Here is a 16,420-nt window from a genome sequence, read left to right as displayed (position 1 = left end):
AAGACAATGTAGTTTTTACCCTCAAGTTAAATTAGTAGGGGAAGAATAATGGATGGATTTCTGAAGTGAGCGTAAATAGCTGATGGAAGAAAAAAGGATACAGCAATAGCTGACATAAGAGTTTTCAGCATCCCTACAACAAGCTTTTAGTGGGTTTCTTTGCAGTTTCATCTGGATCCCTTGAGGATTTTAACTGGGGACGTTTATACTCCATTCTTCCAAGCTTCGCATTGTTGGGGTTTAAGGCATGTTAATTATTCCACCAGGTGGCATTGCAGAAAGACAAATAAATGAAGATGACAGAGAAGCAAAACGCCGATGAAAAAGGGAAAAAAATTTAAATGCAAAAAAAGGGAATTGAAAATAGAAAAAAAGTATAAAAGTTGAAAAATGAAGCAAATCAATAAGGATGAAAACGACAAGGAAATTCTAAAAGAAGAAGATAAGCCAAGAAATATGCAAAGAGAAAGAAAACCAGGAAAAAATAAGAAAAAGTCAGCACAAAGAAGATAGGAAAATGGAAATCAGAATGCTTGACTTAGATCAACTGCATCTGCCCGGAAATGCAGTGGCCACTCCACAGTCATTGATGTCTCCCCTCCCCTTCAAACAAGATGTTTTTACAGTCGCATTGAAAGCAATCCTCTGTTTCATAGAGCAGTCCCTCTTGTAAGCTACCATAACGAACCCATATTTCCCTCTCTTACTTTCTTTCTTTCTCCTGAAGCCTATCGGAGGGAGAAAGAGAGTCCTCCATCAGAATATAACGTCCGGACGGAGGCATTTGTCATCAATCATGGGAGCCATCTTCGGCTTGTTGGTTCCAGCTCCGTAAAAGAGCAATATCCAGAGTGTCGTTGTCACAATAACTGAGTATCGATTTCCCGTGTTGCTGACAATAGCAGGTGGGTGGGTGGCAGGAGCGGGGAAACCCCCCCCCCCCACGATAAGGCGAAGCGGGCAAAATGTGTTGCTCTTGGGAGCTAAATTTGGTGACGAATTCTTCGACTCGGGAATCTCTAGGATAAAGTTTTCCCAGTTGGCGACTCGTTGCTATTTGTATGGCGGACAGGGATGGCAATAGCTTCCTACGCCCTTCCACTTGTGCGAAAGAAAGTAGATATTTATCATCCACAAGTCGGTTAACTCGAAATCTCGCGTCAGAGTCTGTTTTCACTGCGTTCTTTTATTGTATTTCTTTATTCTTTTTATTCTTCTGAAGTAGTGAAATATATTTCTCGACATTTATCTGAATAATTGGAATGAGTCAACACAATCGGAGCGACATCACCTCCATTCCAACTAAAAGCTCTCCAACCCATTAAGTCCGACAGTCATTTCTTTGTTTTCGTGAATAGGAACGATGCATTCAGTTGGTTCGTTTTGTGAAATCCGACCCCAGAATCCTCTTCTTGGCAGTTAAAGTAAAAAGACTCACCTTTCCCATTACTATTAAGCTCCGAACGTTCAGCTGTGATTTTTTTTATCTTTTCGAAAAAGTCAGTTTTAAGAGTAACAATTTCAGGAACTTAGTCCTGTGTGCTTTCTGATGATAAGAACTTATTGGATTGTTAAACTATTGAATTACCAAGAGGAAATCTTCAGGAAAGAACACGTTAACAAGGTACTTCGCTTAATTCTTCAATACTTTTTAGTCTTTCGGAAGCAGTCTCTTGATTTTCGGAAAATCCTTCTTTAAGCTTAGAAAAAGAAACTTTAGAACTTAGAACTTTGGGTGATGTGGATTTTCGAGCTATTTCATCGTAATTATTATCTGATAATAAATATATTATTTAGAATAAACGACACGCACCTCACCATACGAAGTAAACATAGAACGAGTTTAAAAAGATAATTTATTTTATGAGCGATCCATTTGGCAAAGTTATTTTAAAGTCAGAAGTGTTTTACAGCAGTAAGACTTTAAAATCGTGCATGATTTTGTTGAATCTGTGTGTGTGTGTGTGCGCGCGCTATCCTTTAGGCTGCCTGTCACCCTTTGTAAACGGGCATCTCTCTGGTCGTTCAATGCTTGTCTGGTGGATAGCACCCTCTTCGAACTTGCCATCAGTGTGTGAGTGCTTGAAGATCGATTCTATCACCTACCCTGATTCTTTTATACTTAAATAACCCACTCTCAATCGCCACCAATCCTACCCACAGCATATTCCATTCGCATTCAGAAAACCACACGGTGCCAGACATTGTCAAGCTTCAAGATCAACAGCAACTAGTTGTTAAACAGATCTTCACGCATCGCTTCAATGGGGTGAGGGCAATCTGATACTTACCACCAAAACCCAGTCTTACCTTTTCTCTTGCAAAATGGATCTCAGGTGTCCACTATCTCTTTCTCTTTTAAAGAACATTTAATATCTGGAGGATCTAATTCTCTTTTGTGCACTTTTATGTTGTCACCAGCATTCCGGATAGTATCGATAAAGCTTCACATACTTCTGTTTTCTATTTTAAATTACTATTAAAATTATAATATTTCTACATAGTACTGACCTTGGCAAGTAACTCAAATTTACAATTCATTTTTTTTTCTGTGCGTTATTATTGGCATATTTTATTATAAGAAGTTCATAGGATTCAGCTGCCATCATGACGTAAAAATGACCTATAGATGAACTTCAACAAATTTGAAGTCATAACAAAATAACAAACGATTTGAGTTTGACGTTACACAATTCAAAGTAATGTTTGTTTGATGCTGTGATATATAAGAAAGATAAATAAAAAAACTCACAAAACATTGTATAAACATTTACTTGTCACATCTGTACATAAAAGATGCTCATCAATTTAACCTTCTTGCAGCATACATTTACATTTGTAAAAAGGGACAGAGCAACATTGGACAAATTCTGATTGCAGAGCAAAAAACACACGTCTTTTGTTACATCATGTGACTAGCCCAGTTGACTTCAATCCAATAGGAACACGTGATATGTATTTTTGAACTAGAGACACAAAACTACATTTGTAAATTGAAATTTTAAATTCGTTTTTAACCATTAATTATGTAAATATCATTCAAACTTAGAATTTGATAAATAAGATGTTATCCCAATACGCTACTTAGAACCAGGGATTGTGTAGGAAAAAAAAACTTACCTCCATCCTTGAATGCAACGTTTAGCAACCGCTATCATGTATTTGGAAGACATCTTTAGCTACCTATGTCCAGCTGTACCACCTTAAAACCAGGCAACGTTCTAAAAATCTATTCATTGCTCTCTTTTGAATTGGTGAGATTTTATAATTAGCTCAATTCACTTGTTACTAGGAAGGAACTGGCGATCATGTGACAGGCAGTCATTGTTGTGCGGTTGCCAAGGTAACGACATTAATTAGTGTTAACGAGAGATGTCTTTCGTTGCTGCTCTGCCAATGTTTTTTTTTTTATTCTATTAAATGCCTGCAGAATATTTCGTTCTTTTTATGCCGTGAAATACTTCGACCCATTTGTACCACGTGTTTCGTTCATCCATTTTGAGACTTTGACGCTAATTTCCTGATTTAATAAAAAAACGAAAAAAAAAGCAAACTAGTTTCTTATTAATGTCTGTCTGTAAGCAGTCGCAAGAACCACTTTCAGAAATTCCAGATATCACAGGTTATTTTTCGTACACACGTGACGACGCCGCGTAGCAATTCGAAAGGTCATAGTTACACAGATTAAAGTCTAACGTACATAATAACGCGAAACTTTTCATTTAAATATTAGCTGTTGCTAGGTAACGTTGCCCAGGTGCATTTCATCGAATTTTATTGCAATATAAATACTTTAAGAAATACACGACTTATTAGAAGGATAGGAGTTTGGTAACAAATTAAATTTAAATCGTACTTAAACATGAATATTTCATATAAGTACATTTCGAGCTTCGATTATGCATTCTTCAGGTACTATTAAAAAAGCACAAACATCCAACAAGTACTTTCCACGATTGTTACGCTGTCAATGTTAACAATTCGTTTTTTTTTTGCATCAGTGTGACGTAACAATAGATCAGGGATTGTGAATGCATTGTTGGGAGAAAATCATTTCAATTGGTATCGTTTGCTTCTACTTTAAGCTCCAGGTAGTATAACAAATGTTAATATCTCTAACGTATTTCTACTAGCGAGTTTGAAATTAATGATGTGTCTCAAAATGTATGTAACGTTAAGATGTATGTTGGTGTAAACTTTTATGAAATATTGCTACTGTCCCATAGATTAAAAACTTCACTAATAAGAAGATCAGACTAGAGAAAATGGGATGATATCCCCGTATTCATCCCCCTTTTTTTTTTTTTTTTTGCTTTTGCTAGTAAACGCACTGCTTTGGTGGTTCTGGTGTAGAAATTGTTGAGCAAATAAACATCCCAAGCAGTCAGTCCTTTTGCCTATTCTTTACCAGCAGAATTAAAGTGAAAACGGAACTTGTGACATTAATAATAATAACTACAAACACACTTGAGTTACACTGTTGAGATTAGAGACAGAACTTGGTTGTTAAGTCTGCATAATAGTGTTACTAAAATGGTAGATATTGACTGCGTCTACCACAGAGATCTTAACATCGGTTATAATAATCACAGAACACGCTACTATTGAATTAAAATTTTCACTAAAGCACTAAAATGCGCTCCAACAAATTACTTAATACCATTGTTACTATAACGAGTAAGGCTTCAATTCAATTGTTGATGGTTGTTGCTAGGCAGCGCCAGCACGAGCCATGGTTGAAATGTTAACAATAGCTTTCCTACTCTAATAAATAGACTGCCGTAGAAGGGCGATAGATGGGAAGCGAGGATGTAAAGGGGGGGGGGGGTGACTAACTTTAAACTCGATGTCTGTGGGAGGATGAGGGATGAATCTGCAGCTACATGTTCTCACAACGAGAACGAAAAGATGTTGATGGCATTAATAACTAAGAAGCTCTAAAGTCTTATTGACTAATACTTAACAAAAATCACAGTTTTTCATATAAAAGATTCTAAAACTAAATAACAAAAATGGCGTTTAAGAATAAATCAAACTAGAGTACTTTCTTTCAATTCACTCTTTGAGAAACTTCTTCTTTCTCTCAATTCCGATTGACATGTTAGGAAAATTGCGTTTTTAAATATGCACAAGTACAAACATGCTCAATACGAAAACTAACCGGAAGTGGGGGGTGAAGAGACACAAAAATGCTTACGGCATTTGCGCGGGGGGGGGGGGGGAAATGCACATTCTAAAATGTTTATACTTAATATATAGATTTATGCGTATGTGTGTGTATATTTATATATATATAGATTTATATTTATTTATGTATATATATATTTATTCTGGTGGAAAAAAGAGTACGAAATGTGTGCTAACTTGTATTCGAAACAGATGTACAACCACCAATTAGTTTACACCGCGTCACTCTTTCAAGCAAAGCTGCCTTAGTATTTTTTTTTCCTTTAAAATTAACTTAGTTACACTCCTTTTCCGTTAGGTGGCAGTAGCATCTCCATTGTTATGGCACCAACGTATCGCCGAAGTCGAATTTTCCGAGTCCCTTAAGTTAGCAAAAGAATGCTGCTGAGATGTGCTGGGCTCTGTTCGCTCCTCGTGATGCGGTAGAGACAGGAGACTCGAAGTGCTGCGACTCGGTTGAAAGTTCGAAGAGGCGTTTTCCTGTTGAGAACAGTTCGAGGAACGGGGTTTGTCCTGAGGACTACCCAAGTTGATGATGATGTTTTTGTACACGGCACTTCCGGAAGTGTCGTCACTTCCGGTGCTAGCACTCTCTTCGACGATGGACGAGCCCGCTTCTATCAGGCTGTCCTGACTAACGTTTGTGGACACCTTGGGGTGTGGTTCGCTCCTTATGTCGGCGGGGGTAGCAGAAGCGGTGACGGCGGCGGCGGCGGCATCTGTTCTGTCGGAGGGAACGGCCTCTACCGTAGCGCAGACCCGCTGCAGTTTGTTGTACTGAGAGCGTTTACCCAAGAGGCCCAACGCTTTCGATCGCTTCATCTCCTGGAGGGAGATGGTGTCGCCGTCTTCCTCCTCGTTGCGCCGGAGGCTCATGTCCGCCATCTTGTACTCAACCTCCACTCGGTCACTGAACACGTCGTCATCCGCCAGCCTTCCACCTCCGTGACGCGCACGTCTCTCCGCAATCCTGTAGTTAGGACCGTTTGGCTCGTCAAACGCATAGTTGACGGAGGCGTGGTTGCTTCCGCACACCGAATAATGCCGGTACTTCTCACCGCTTCCGAACAGCGGATGATAGCAAGCGGTTCCAATGATTCTCGGAGAAATGCGAGGTTCCTCTTCTTCCGGAGTCAGACTGGACATCATCGTCTCCGATCGCACTATCCGACGACGCAGAGTCGGCAGCAGACTTTCCAGCAGATCGTAGCTGGTCTGACACGCAGCCTCTTCCGTCCTGCGAGGTCCCGTCAGGTTGGCGATCCCCGGTATTTCGTCCGCTTCGCTTCCGTACGCCTGTTTTAGCATGCCCACGAGTCGACGTTTCTCGTGGCAACCAGGACTCTCTTCTCCGCTCGAGGTGCTCTTCTGCGGAGGAAGGTCAGGTAGCTGAAACGAATCGCTGCGTCGAAAGCGCGTCCTCCTGTCTAACGCTTCGGCCGCCCGCACCGCTCGGATGTGCTGGGCGACGTTCGCGGCGATTTTGTCTTGTTTGTTGATCCTGAAGCGTTCGAAGATGTTCATGCTGTGGCGTCGGTGGTCTTTCTTGCCCTGCTTGTGGACGACGTCGAGGGAATGGTTCCTGGCAGAAAGAAAGAAAAAGAAATGAGAATTGTTGTACGGCAAACACACAATGAAAAGAGCAAAGTGTTTTGGGTTGGTAACCCCCACCCCTTTGACCTAATCGAGATGCTCTAGTGATGATTAGTTCAAAACTAAAGCAGCTCGTTGAGTTATTCGCTATGTAAAGCGGTCAAAATTCACTGATGTCGCTAAAGAATCAAAATACAACTCGAGTACAACAAGCACGTGACAAATGGTTGAATTTCATTGCAATAAAGCCCTTCGAAAAAATTGCGTGAACTGAGAGATATATTCATTACTAGTATGTGCTAAAATGCGATAAAACTTAAAAAAAAAACATTGCAAATATAATACGTGATAGTTTATTTATTTTCAGTTACAATCTAGAAATTACTAAACAAAGAAAAAACAACAACATCTAAACCAATAATATACTGACATCAGAGCTCGCGGTATCTCTCAGATACAATTTACTGTCAAATATCACAAACCTTTACATAACACGTGTTAAACCAAAATGACAGCAGAAAAAAGTGCGGATATCACTCGTAATATATGTATGCACAGCTACTCATGACCTCCAAGCTGGATATGCTTAAGAATATTTATATTAAACAATTTGTTTCTATCTGTCAGATCAGCCGCGACCTCCGCAGGGTTAAACTCCATACGACCTCTCCGGCCGGAGATGACAGAAAGGAGAAAGATAACCGAAAAAGATAAATGAAGAACATTAACAAAAGCAGGGAAATGTCAGTGTGCTATTTTCCACTATAAATAACACTAATGTATGAAATAAATGGACGATAAGATGGCTTTTAAAAGTATTTTTATAACGGATTAAATCGGAGTCAAACAAAGACTTTTGCCTCTGGCTGTAACCTCACGCCAGAATGCGACTTCCCCTGTCTTGAAAGAAGTCTTCAAAGTTCTCGTCTTCCAAAGTTGTGCGCGAGATAGGATACGGAAGAAATCCCCCCTAATAAAACTCAGCAGGTACTTGCGCTATAAAACACTCGTGAGAGTAGCGACATCGCTTGATACGCATACCCTGCGGCCTTCATTAAAACACGTGTCTGCACTTGGATATTAATTAGGAGCGTAACAGGAAATTTCAGGAGCGGGGTACTTTTTTTTATGAGTGGGAACTTTATTTCGTTATTCTGGTGAGCACACAAGACTCTGGAGTTACATTCGAGTAGGTCAGAGAAGAGGGGGGAATAAAAAAAAATAATATTCACTTACTCACCCCATTAAAGTTCCATAACACCCCTTTTTCAAAAATGGAATAGTCCAGTAATGGATTACTAAAGGCTAATATTAGATGGAATAGTGCAAGCCATTTAGGCCTAATGAATTAATTGTTAGAGAAAAGCCTCGAAATTGCCATTGAGGACAGACGCTGCTGTTAGGATGGATTACCCTTTATAAGTCAAATGTGCACAGAGGTGGCTGACTGGTGCTCGAATTAGTATCTTGAATGCACTTCGTTCACGGTCTGTGCGCCACTGTTTGTCTGTGATAAACGCACACACGCCAGTGTGCGATAAGGATGCAGTCGTCATTCATCGTAGTTCGCTATTCACCCCCCCCCCCCCCCACACACACACACAACCCCTTTCCGATCTCCAGTAGCGAATGGTGATTCTAATATTGGAAAACATCATTTGTTATGGTTCCCTTCAACCGCTGTGTGTGTGACGTATTACAAATGAAGGAAGGGTTGAATTTCTTTCAGAGATTAGTGTACAGATTCATAATATTGAGTTTCTCCATGTGAACGTGCAATTTCAAAAAGCTCATGGGTGATTTTATTGCTCAAAATATTCCGAAACAGAGAAGAAAACAGACGCATTTCCTCTTTAGTATGGGACAATGGAAAAAATAAACGTTTCTACTGTTATTGGACACTTTATACTTTACTGCTATTAAAAATAATTATTTAATTAATAAAATGAGTGGAAGTATATTTATAAGTTTGATGTTTTATTATTGATTAGAAAATATTTTAAATTTACCATTTAATACCTTAATTAATTCAAACACCAAAATATATTTTCTTATTATATCTTATAACATTCAACCATTCTAAACAACGTTTTGCAGAATTTGGTGGCTTCAGTGGTTTTTCCTGAGCTGTTCCATCTGGTAAGTTAGGTGGTGATAGAGTGGATTTGTTACTAGTTGCAACGATCCTTCGGAGATAACTCATTGATTGGGTAATCCCAGGAATCGCACGGGTTTTTAAGACCTGTAATTAAAAACTACTAGCTTGGATTTTTGTTTGGTCTCCGAAAAGAACAGAAGCCCTATGCAGTCTGGTGGATTGTCTGACACTTTGTCGAGAGAAGATTTGTCATAGTGGCGGTACTTTCCTCTGGTTATGCTGCGCTGAAGTTTGGCTTGGTTGTCAGATGGTTCGACAGATTGCAGACAGTGATCCTTTTGAACACTGATTAATTGTCAGCTATTTGAATGGTGACCTTCTTTGTGGGCACTGACGACTTTGCAGATACTGGATGGTGGCCTTTTAAAGATCACCTGTTCTAGGTTTTTGAAACTTGGTCAGTTTTAACATGTTGTTCCTACTTTCACGGTCAAAAAGTATGTATTTCATTACTTTCTTATAAAGCCACTCATCACGGAATATTGGATAATAGATAGATCTTTACCATAGATGTTATTGTTTTCACCAACAGTGATAATCTTCGCTATTATAGTTGACTATTATGATGGATCCGACGTATCCAAAATAGATATTGATGTGTTACGTATTCTGAAAATTATTTTTGCCAGAAAGCTGCACACATTACAATGAAGAATTGCTGACCACAAGCAGACTCCTGTAATTATTATTATTATTATTATTATTATTATTATTATTATTATTATTATTATCTGAGACCTCCAGGGAGTCAAGAGCTCATCGAGGGAGGTTGTAGATTACCCAACCCAGCTATCATACCTTCCCTTAAATTCATTTACACTACATGCACTTACTATCCCTAACGGCAAATTATTCCACTCACTCACTGCTCTCTAGGAGAAAAACCTAGCTCCTACCACTTTCTTGACTGAGAACAACCTTAACTTTCATGGATGCCCCCGTGTTCTCTCCCTGCCTTCCATATAACGAAAAATTTCTTCAGTTGAAATGCTATAACACCCATTCAAAAGTTTACAAACCACTATCATATCACCCCTCTTTCTCCTGTTAACCAGAGTCTGCAATCCACATACTCGCAATCTGTACTCATAATCTAAATCCCATAATCCGGATATAATCTTTCTAACTCTTCTTTGCACCCTTTCCACAGCTTCTTTATCCCTTGAAACCGGGGAGACCAAATCTGTGCACAGTAATTCTGGTGTGATCTTATCAAAGCCTTATAAAGAGGCAAAGTGACTTCCTTATCCTTACATGTCAAGGTTCACTTCAACATACCAATTATCCTCTGAGTTGTATTTGCAACTTTTGCTATGTGACCTTTGAACTTCAAATTCTTATCCACCAATGCACCAAGATCCCTTGCCTCTTCAGTTTCTTGTAGCATAACCTCGCTAATATTACATGCTACTGGAAATCGCAAGAGTGCATAACTCTACACTTACTAACATTAAACTGACAGCCATTTTCGTTTGCTCAGATTTCCAGTCTATTCAAATCGTTTTGTAATTGCTGAATATCAGTAGCATCCCGGATTGCCCTGCTTATCTTCGCATCATCAGCAAACAATTGCAAATCTGATGATAGACCCTGCTTGATGTCATTAATGTATAGATTGAATAATAATGGCCCAAGGACTGAACCCTGAGGTTACACCACTGGTTACCTTAAATCTGAAAGATTCACACCCACTGCATACCACTTTTTGATGTCCGTCTGTAAACCATCCCCTGATCCAAGTCAATAGATTATATTCCAATCCCATATTCTCCAGTTTACGCAACAGCCTATGGTGTGGTATCCTATCAAATGCCTTAGAAAAATCCAACATTATCATAGCATATCCATTTCCTTTATCCAACTAGGCCATAACATTATTATAAAATATGAGCAAATTGCTAAAAACATGACCTTCCTTTAGTAAACCCGTGCTGTTCCCTGCAGAGTATAGAATGATTGTCTACCCATTTCTGTATGCGAGTTCTTACCAACCTCTCTAAAATCTTCACTACCACACCAGAGATACTAATAGGGTGGTAGTTAGACACATCCGTTTTTGCACCACCCTTGTGCAATGGAACCATCATACATTCCTTCCATTCCTGTGGTATCATTCCTGAGCTGAGACTCAAGTTATACAAATGTGTGAAAGGTCTAGCCAATTCAGCTGAACATCTTCCTTTAGAAAACTGGCTGATATTTCATCTGTCCCTATTGACAAATTCTTATCCAGGTTATGCAAGAGCACTTCAACCTCATTTTCATGAACCTGTAACTCTTCATCCAACGTAGCAGTAGTGCCATGCACCATGCTACATACACCTGGTTGATCTATCTTAGCAGCATGAGCATTCATTAACTGAACAATCTCCTTAGCTTCCGACACTCGTGTACCATCTGCATTCAATAAAGTTATTCTTCCACATTCATTCTTTCTTTTTCTTGCGACATAACGATAAAATTCTTTTGGATTGCCTTTAGCTTGCATGGACAATTTCTTTGCACACTCCGTTTTAGCTTTTCTCACAATACTCGTTACTTTTCTGGTCTGAGCTTTATAGATTTCATAACTCTTCTCACTCTTATTTTCACGATATTCTTTCCACATCATATTCTTCTTGGGGATCTTTTTCTTAATAAGGCTGCACCTCCATTTCACTCCCAACCTATTTATTCTTCGCACACTAGGGGATACATTCAGATACCGCTTCATTCAAGCACTTTTTCAAAGATTCCCATGCATTGCTGACATTTTTTCCATTCAATAACTGATACCAGGGGGACCAAAGATAGTATTCTTCTAAGTTGATCATAATTTCCTGCTTTGTAGTTCAGCTTGTAACCTGTTTTAATCGGAACTTCAAGACAAGTAGATACTTCCCAAGAAAGAACAGCATGATCCCTGCCACCAGTTGGTGGTAAAATAGCCATATGCTTGACAGAGATCCCTTCTGACGCTGTGAGCAAATCCAACACTCTTTGACCTCCAGTTTTTTCTTTCACATGCTGCTTGAGAAAGTTGCCTCGCAACAATTCAATAAATTTCTGTTCTTTCTGATCATGAGATTTCTCTTCTACCTAATCAATGTTTGGAAAATTAAAGTCACCCTTAATGGTCATTCACTTGGTACCCACAAGGCTAAATTGGCGATGCATTTCTTCGTCCCCTACAACTGAGCCGCCAGGTCTGTAGTAATACCCCACCATATATTTCATTCTGTTAACCTCCACTTTACACCAGATAGACTCAAACTCATCGCTACATGGGACATTGTTACCATCATTGTACTAATGATATCAGATGACTTACAATGTCATCTGATATCATTAGAAGCACTCCTCCTCCTCTCGTATCTCTTCTGTCATTCCTAAAAATAGTATATGGATCCGATCTATCCAAAATAGATATGAAAACAACAAATATTGTTAGATTATTATTTACTTTAAAAGAAAACTACACCAACAAATTTTGTTGTTAATTACTAAACGAAATCAATGAATCGATAAGGTTTTACGTAATAAAAGTGGAACTTGTTATTGTTTAACTTTTAAAACATCTCATTGTTGCGATTTAAACAATGTCTATATTTTACTGTTGACGTAAATCAACACATAGATGATGTTTTACCATTACGATAAAACTTGGAGAGATGATGAAATGTGGAAATTATTTGTAAGGATACCTTAAGGACGGTAGTCTTTTCAAATGCTCCGTCTGGCGTCTACGTGTCATATACGGAGTCTGCATTACGAAGACCTTTTTTTTTTGCAATCTTAAGAAACTCTTTCTTCTCATATTTCACAGCTGACAGGAAAAGGCAAAAGCGGAAAAAAAAGAGAGATGACTTTGGGTTATAAAAACATTTCACAAGAAGGTTTACTGGTTTCCGATTGCCGTAAACTAAAAAAAAAAAAAAAAAAAGATCGCTGTCCTAGCGTGATGGACGAACTAGATGGACGGGCGCGACGCGTTCTATACGCTTCGACGAACCCAGAAATTCTGTTCTTGTCAAAACCGATGGACGGGATACAAACACGTGCCTAAAGTGAGATATCCCACGTACGACTTGTTGAACGGGGAAGCTCAAAACGCCGTGTCGAAGGAAGTTCGGTCGCTCGGTGAGGACGTGTGTCGAATAGAAAAATGGTATGCTAAGTCAGATTTACTCGACTTTTTCTATCTCAGACGCTTTGGTAGTCATAACAACGCCCGTGAGTTACCACCGTAACCAAGTCGTAGGCGTTTTTAATCTTTCTGTTTTTAGTTAGTGTAAAAATCAAGTAGTTAAAATCTTGTGGGTTTTAAGCATCGTTAGAACATGTTTGGTTAACAGAAATAATCTCGTGGTATTCAATGATGTAAAAGTTATTCAATAATAAACTATTTAGGTGGTGAATGATCTACATCTCTTGGTGTCAGAGTGTTTACTGAACATTTAAAGTGGCTTGAAAAACTTCTATCTGCTTTTTAGAGGAGGATTATCGTTATTTTGTTTCTAGTACAGTTTCGAGATTATTCCTTAGTGTATAGAATAGGTTTCCAGATTATAATTCAGATTATCTTTTAGTTCTTTACGGTACTAACCGATAGGTTTGTGCTTTTTAGTGGGTGAGATGCACATAAAAATATTCATTTCACTGCTAAGAGATACTAATTTGTAGTAAACCAATTAGTATATTCCGCGCATATCATCGTTACCGTTAGTAATTTAACATTTTTTATAATCAACGGACGGTTTAGAAAGATAAGGACAATAACAAAATGGTTCATCACTTTAAAAATAGAACAACGTGTGACAATAATCAGGGAACAAGAAACATTCAATAACAAAAACACGTGGCGACTTCGTCAAGGTTATTAGTGACTTGTTACGATAGTGACCAGTGATAGTGTTCTTCGGTAACAAGTCCTTTTCCTACAATTTGAGTGACGCCCCCTAATATCATTATTAAGATCTTATTGCGGTTTTATGTCAAAAGTATGGTAATGTATTATTATGAATGTTGTTGTCAAAAGATCGTTAGGATGTTGTCTTGACAACAATTGTAGATACGCGACCATTTGACTGACCAATAAGAAAAAACAGTAATAGCAGTCTGTACTTGGACATTTTATGTGGGACAGTGCGTCGGACTACTTCAAACTTTCTAGATTTCGTAAACTAATCATAAAGAATACTTGGCAACATTTAGAAGTCGTCGGAATAACCTAAATGTATATCTATAAATGACCATCGTTTGTTCCAAACCCTGCAAACGACTTCTTGAGCGTCTAATTTCATTCGGATTTCTAGATTCATTGTGATGTTTACTCATGGATTAGCGCTGAAAGCCCCATTTCTATGCAGTTAATATTCATGATTGGATTTGATGCTAGAACAATTCTGTCAGTCGCAAAAGAGAATGACTTATAAAAATAGTTTCTAAAGATAAAGGAACAAAAATATGAAGATTAGGACATTCATGTAAAATTTGCAAAGTACTGAGTTGTGTTTGGATTTTCTGATTGTTGGTCATTTTTGGATAAAACAGTAATATTTATACACCCTCTGTCCAAAAAGAAACCGAACTTTTCGAAAATAGAAGAAACTAGTGGCGCCACTTGTTGTATCTTTTTGTTATCGAAAGCGGCAACCTTCATTAGTGTTGTGTCAACTGTTTATGACATTTGTTTCATTAGCAGCCGAGTTATAGTAACAGTGTGTTTTGACGAACGGTCGGTCGTCACGATATTCATGCCGTACGCGACAAATTCTCGCTATCAATCGCTTCAAAACTTCAAGATAAAACTCATCATTCACGGTTTGGCCAGGCGGAACGAATTCTTTGTGGATAATGCCCTTGAAATTAGAAACAAATCAGCATTGTCTTTATTTTTGACTTCTCCAAGTGACTTTTTTTCGGATGCCCCTCTTGTGGTGGTCTCCACTCAGCACTCTGGTGCTTGGTTTCGGGCTCATACTCAAAACACTACGTTTCGTCACCAGTAACGATCGTTTCAAGGAAGCTTGAGTCCTTACTAGCGGTTTGAATGAGGTCCTTGCAGTGTTCAATTAGATACATGTTTTGGTCGTCAACTTGGGAGAACAAATCGCGAATTCAATTTACGAAAGCCCAAACTCTGGGTCAAAATGTTGTGCACAGTTGATTTTGAAATTGCCACTTACTCTTCAATCAATCTCACGGACTAATTCGGGTTTTCTTTGATGAAATCACGCACTTTTTGGATGTTAACTTCGCTGAGTCCAGTTTTTGGACTCCCCGGCTTTTCGTCAAGCGTCTCATGACCACTTTGAAATCGCTTAAACCACTCGTATACTTGAGTACGGGATAAGCATTCATCACCGTATGCTTTTTGAAGCATTTGATGCGTTTCGGTAAAACTTTTACCAAGTTTTACCGAAAAGTCAATCGCAGCTCTCTGTTTGAAACCGATTTTCCGACCTTTCGTCAAAACATGCACTGTCACTGTTGGTACTATAACTCGGCTTCTAATGAAACAAATGTCATAAATAGTTGACACAACACTAATGAAGGTTGCCGCTTTCGACAACAAAAAGATACAACAGGTGGCCCCAATAGTTTCTTCTATTTTCGAAATTATCCCTAATAAATAATCCCCATTATTTATCAAAATTGAAATGCTATTTTATTGAAAACAACAATTGGTGAGAAGTTTGCATCAGCTAATTGTCGTCTGGTGAAAGTTGTTCATTTCACTAGATGCATTGTTGATAGGAAATTATTAACCTCTTTCATTGTTGAAAGTTATTCGCTATTGCCATATTATTACTTCAGTAGAGAAAGACATAGAGAGACTCTTTCATTCTTATTTGTTACATTAAAGTGAAATCTTTTCTAAATTCAAAGGGAATTTTGAATTGAAAATAGCTGTACGTTGTATAAAGTTTCGCAGTCGCCCGTTTTCTCTGTTTTCATCGCTAACTGGAGATCTCTGCTAGAAGCACGTTTCAGAAACTGATTTTACTTGTCTGTTCTTCCAACTGTATATATTATTTCAATAAATTCATCTGCAGTCTGAAAGACAATTATTGCATGGTAAGCTGAAACATGCAATGCAACCTTTATGACAAATGTTAATGAATATTTATGGATGAATAATACCCAGTACTCAATAACCAAATGTAGCAAGGGAATAGACAATTAGCCCTCCCCATGGAGATCTATAAAGCAATGTTTTATTCATAATATCATTATTACGATTATTTTAAACAACGAATGTAAAATATCTCATACAAGACATTTTAGTTTATTTTACTACTTGTCGCATTTTATCTTAATTAAAAACAATCCATCGTCCAGGAGGAAAAAAAGAAGACACTTTAATACAATGTAAATAAAAATACTGTTTCAGATGCATACTAAGAATAGACAAAATTAAATCAAATAAATAAGTGGGCTACGGAATTTGGAGAAGATCGAAGTAACACTTTCGTGTATTGCATTGCTCAGGAGTTGTCC

The 16,420-nt window shown here is 38.3% G+C and overlaps 1 protein-coding gene across 2 annotated transcripts in view; it reads right to left on the bottom strand.

The window, feature by feature from the left end:
- Positions 1-5,359: 5,359 nt before the first annotated feature.
- LOC150094184 (metabotropic glutamate receptor 5-like) overlaps positions 5,360-16,420 on the bottom strand; it is a 178,501-nt gene continuing 167,440 nt past the window's right edge. For both annotated transcript variants that reach the window (XM_090412018.1, XM_090412019.1), the window contains exon 9: positions 5,360-6,769. In XM_090412018.1, coding sequence (XP_090268144.1) covers positions 5,482-6,769 — 1,288 coding nt within the window. In that variant the 3' untranslated portion in view covers positions 5,360-5,481. The remainder of the gene's footprint in view (positions 6,770-16,420) is intronic.

The sequence above is a fragment of the Typopeltis vanoorti genome, chromosome 22, assembly GCF_054136105.1.
Source record: "Typopeltis vanoorti isolate ZY-2024b chromosome 22, IOZ_Tvanoo_1.0, whole genome shotgun sequence".
Classification (NCBI taxonomy): domain Eukaryota; kingdom Metazoa; phylum Arthropoda; class Arachnida; order Uropygi; family Thelyphonidae; genus Typopeltis; species Typopeltis vanoorti.
Note: the sequence above shows the minus strand (reverse complement) of the source record. Positions and strands in the feature narration are given on the sequence as shown.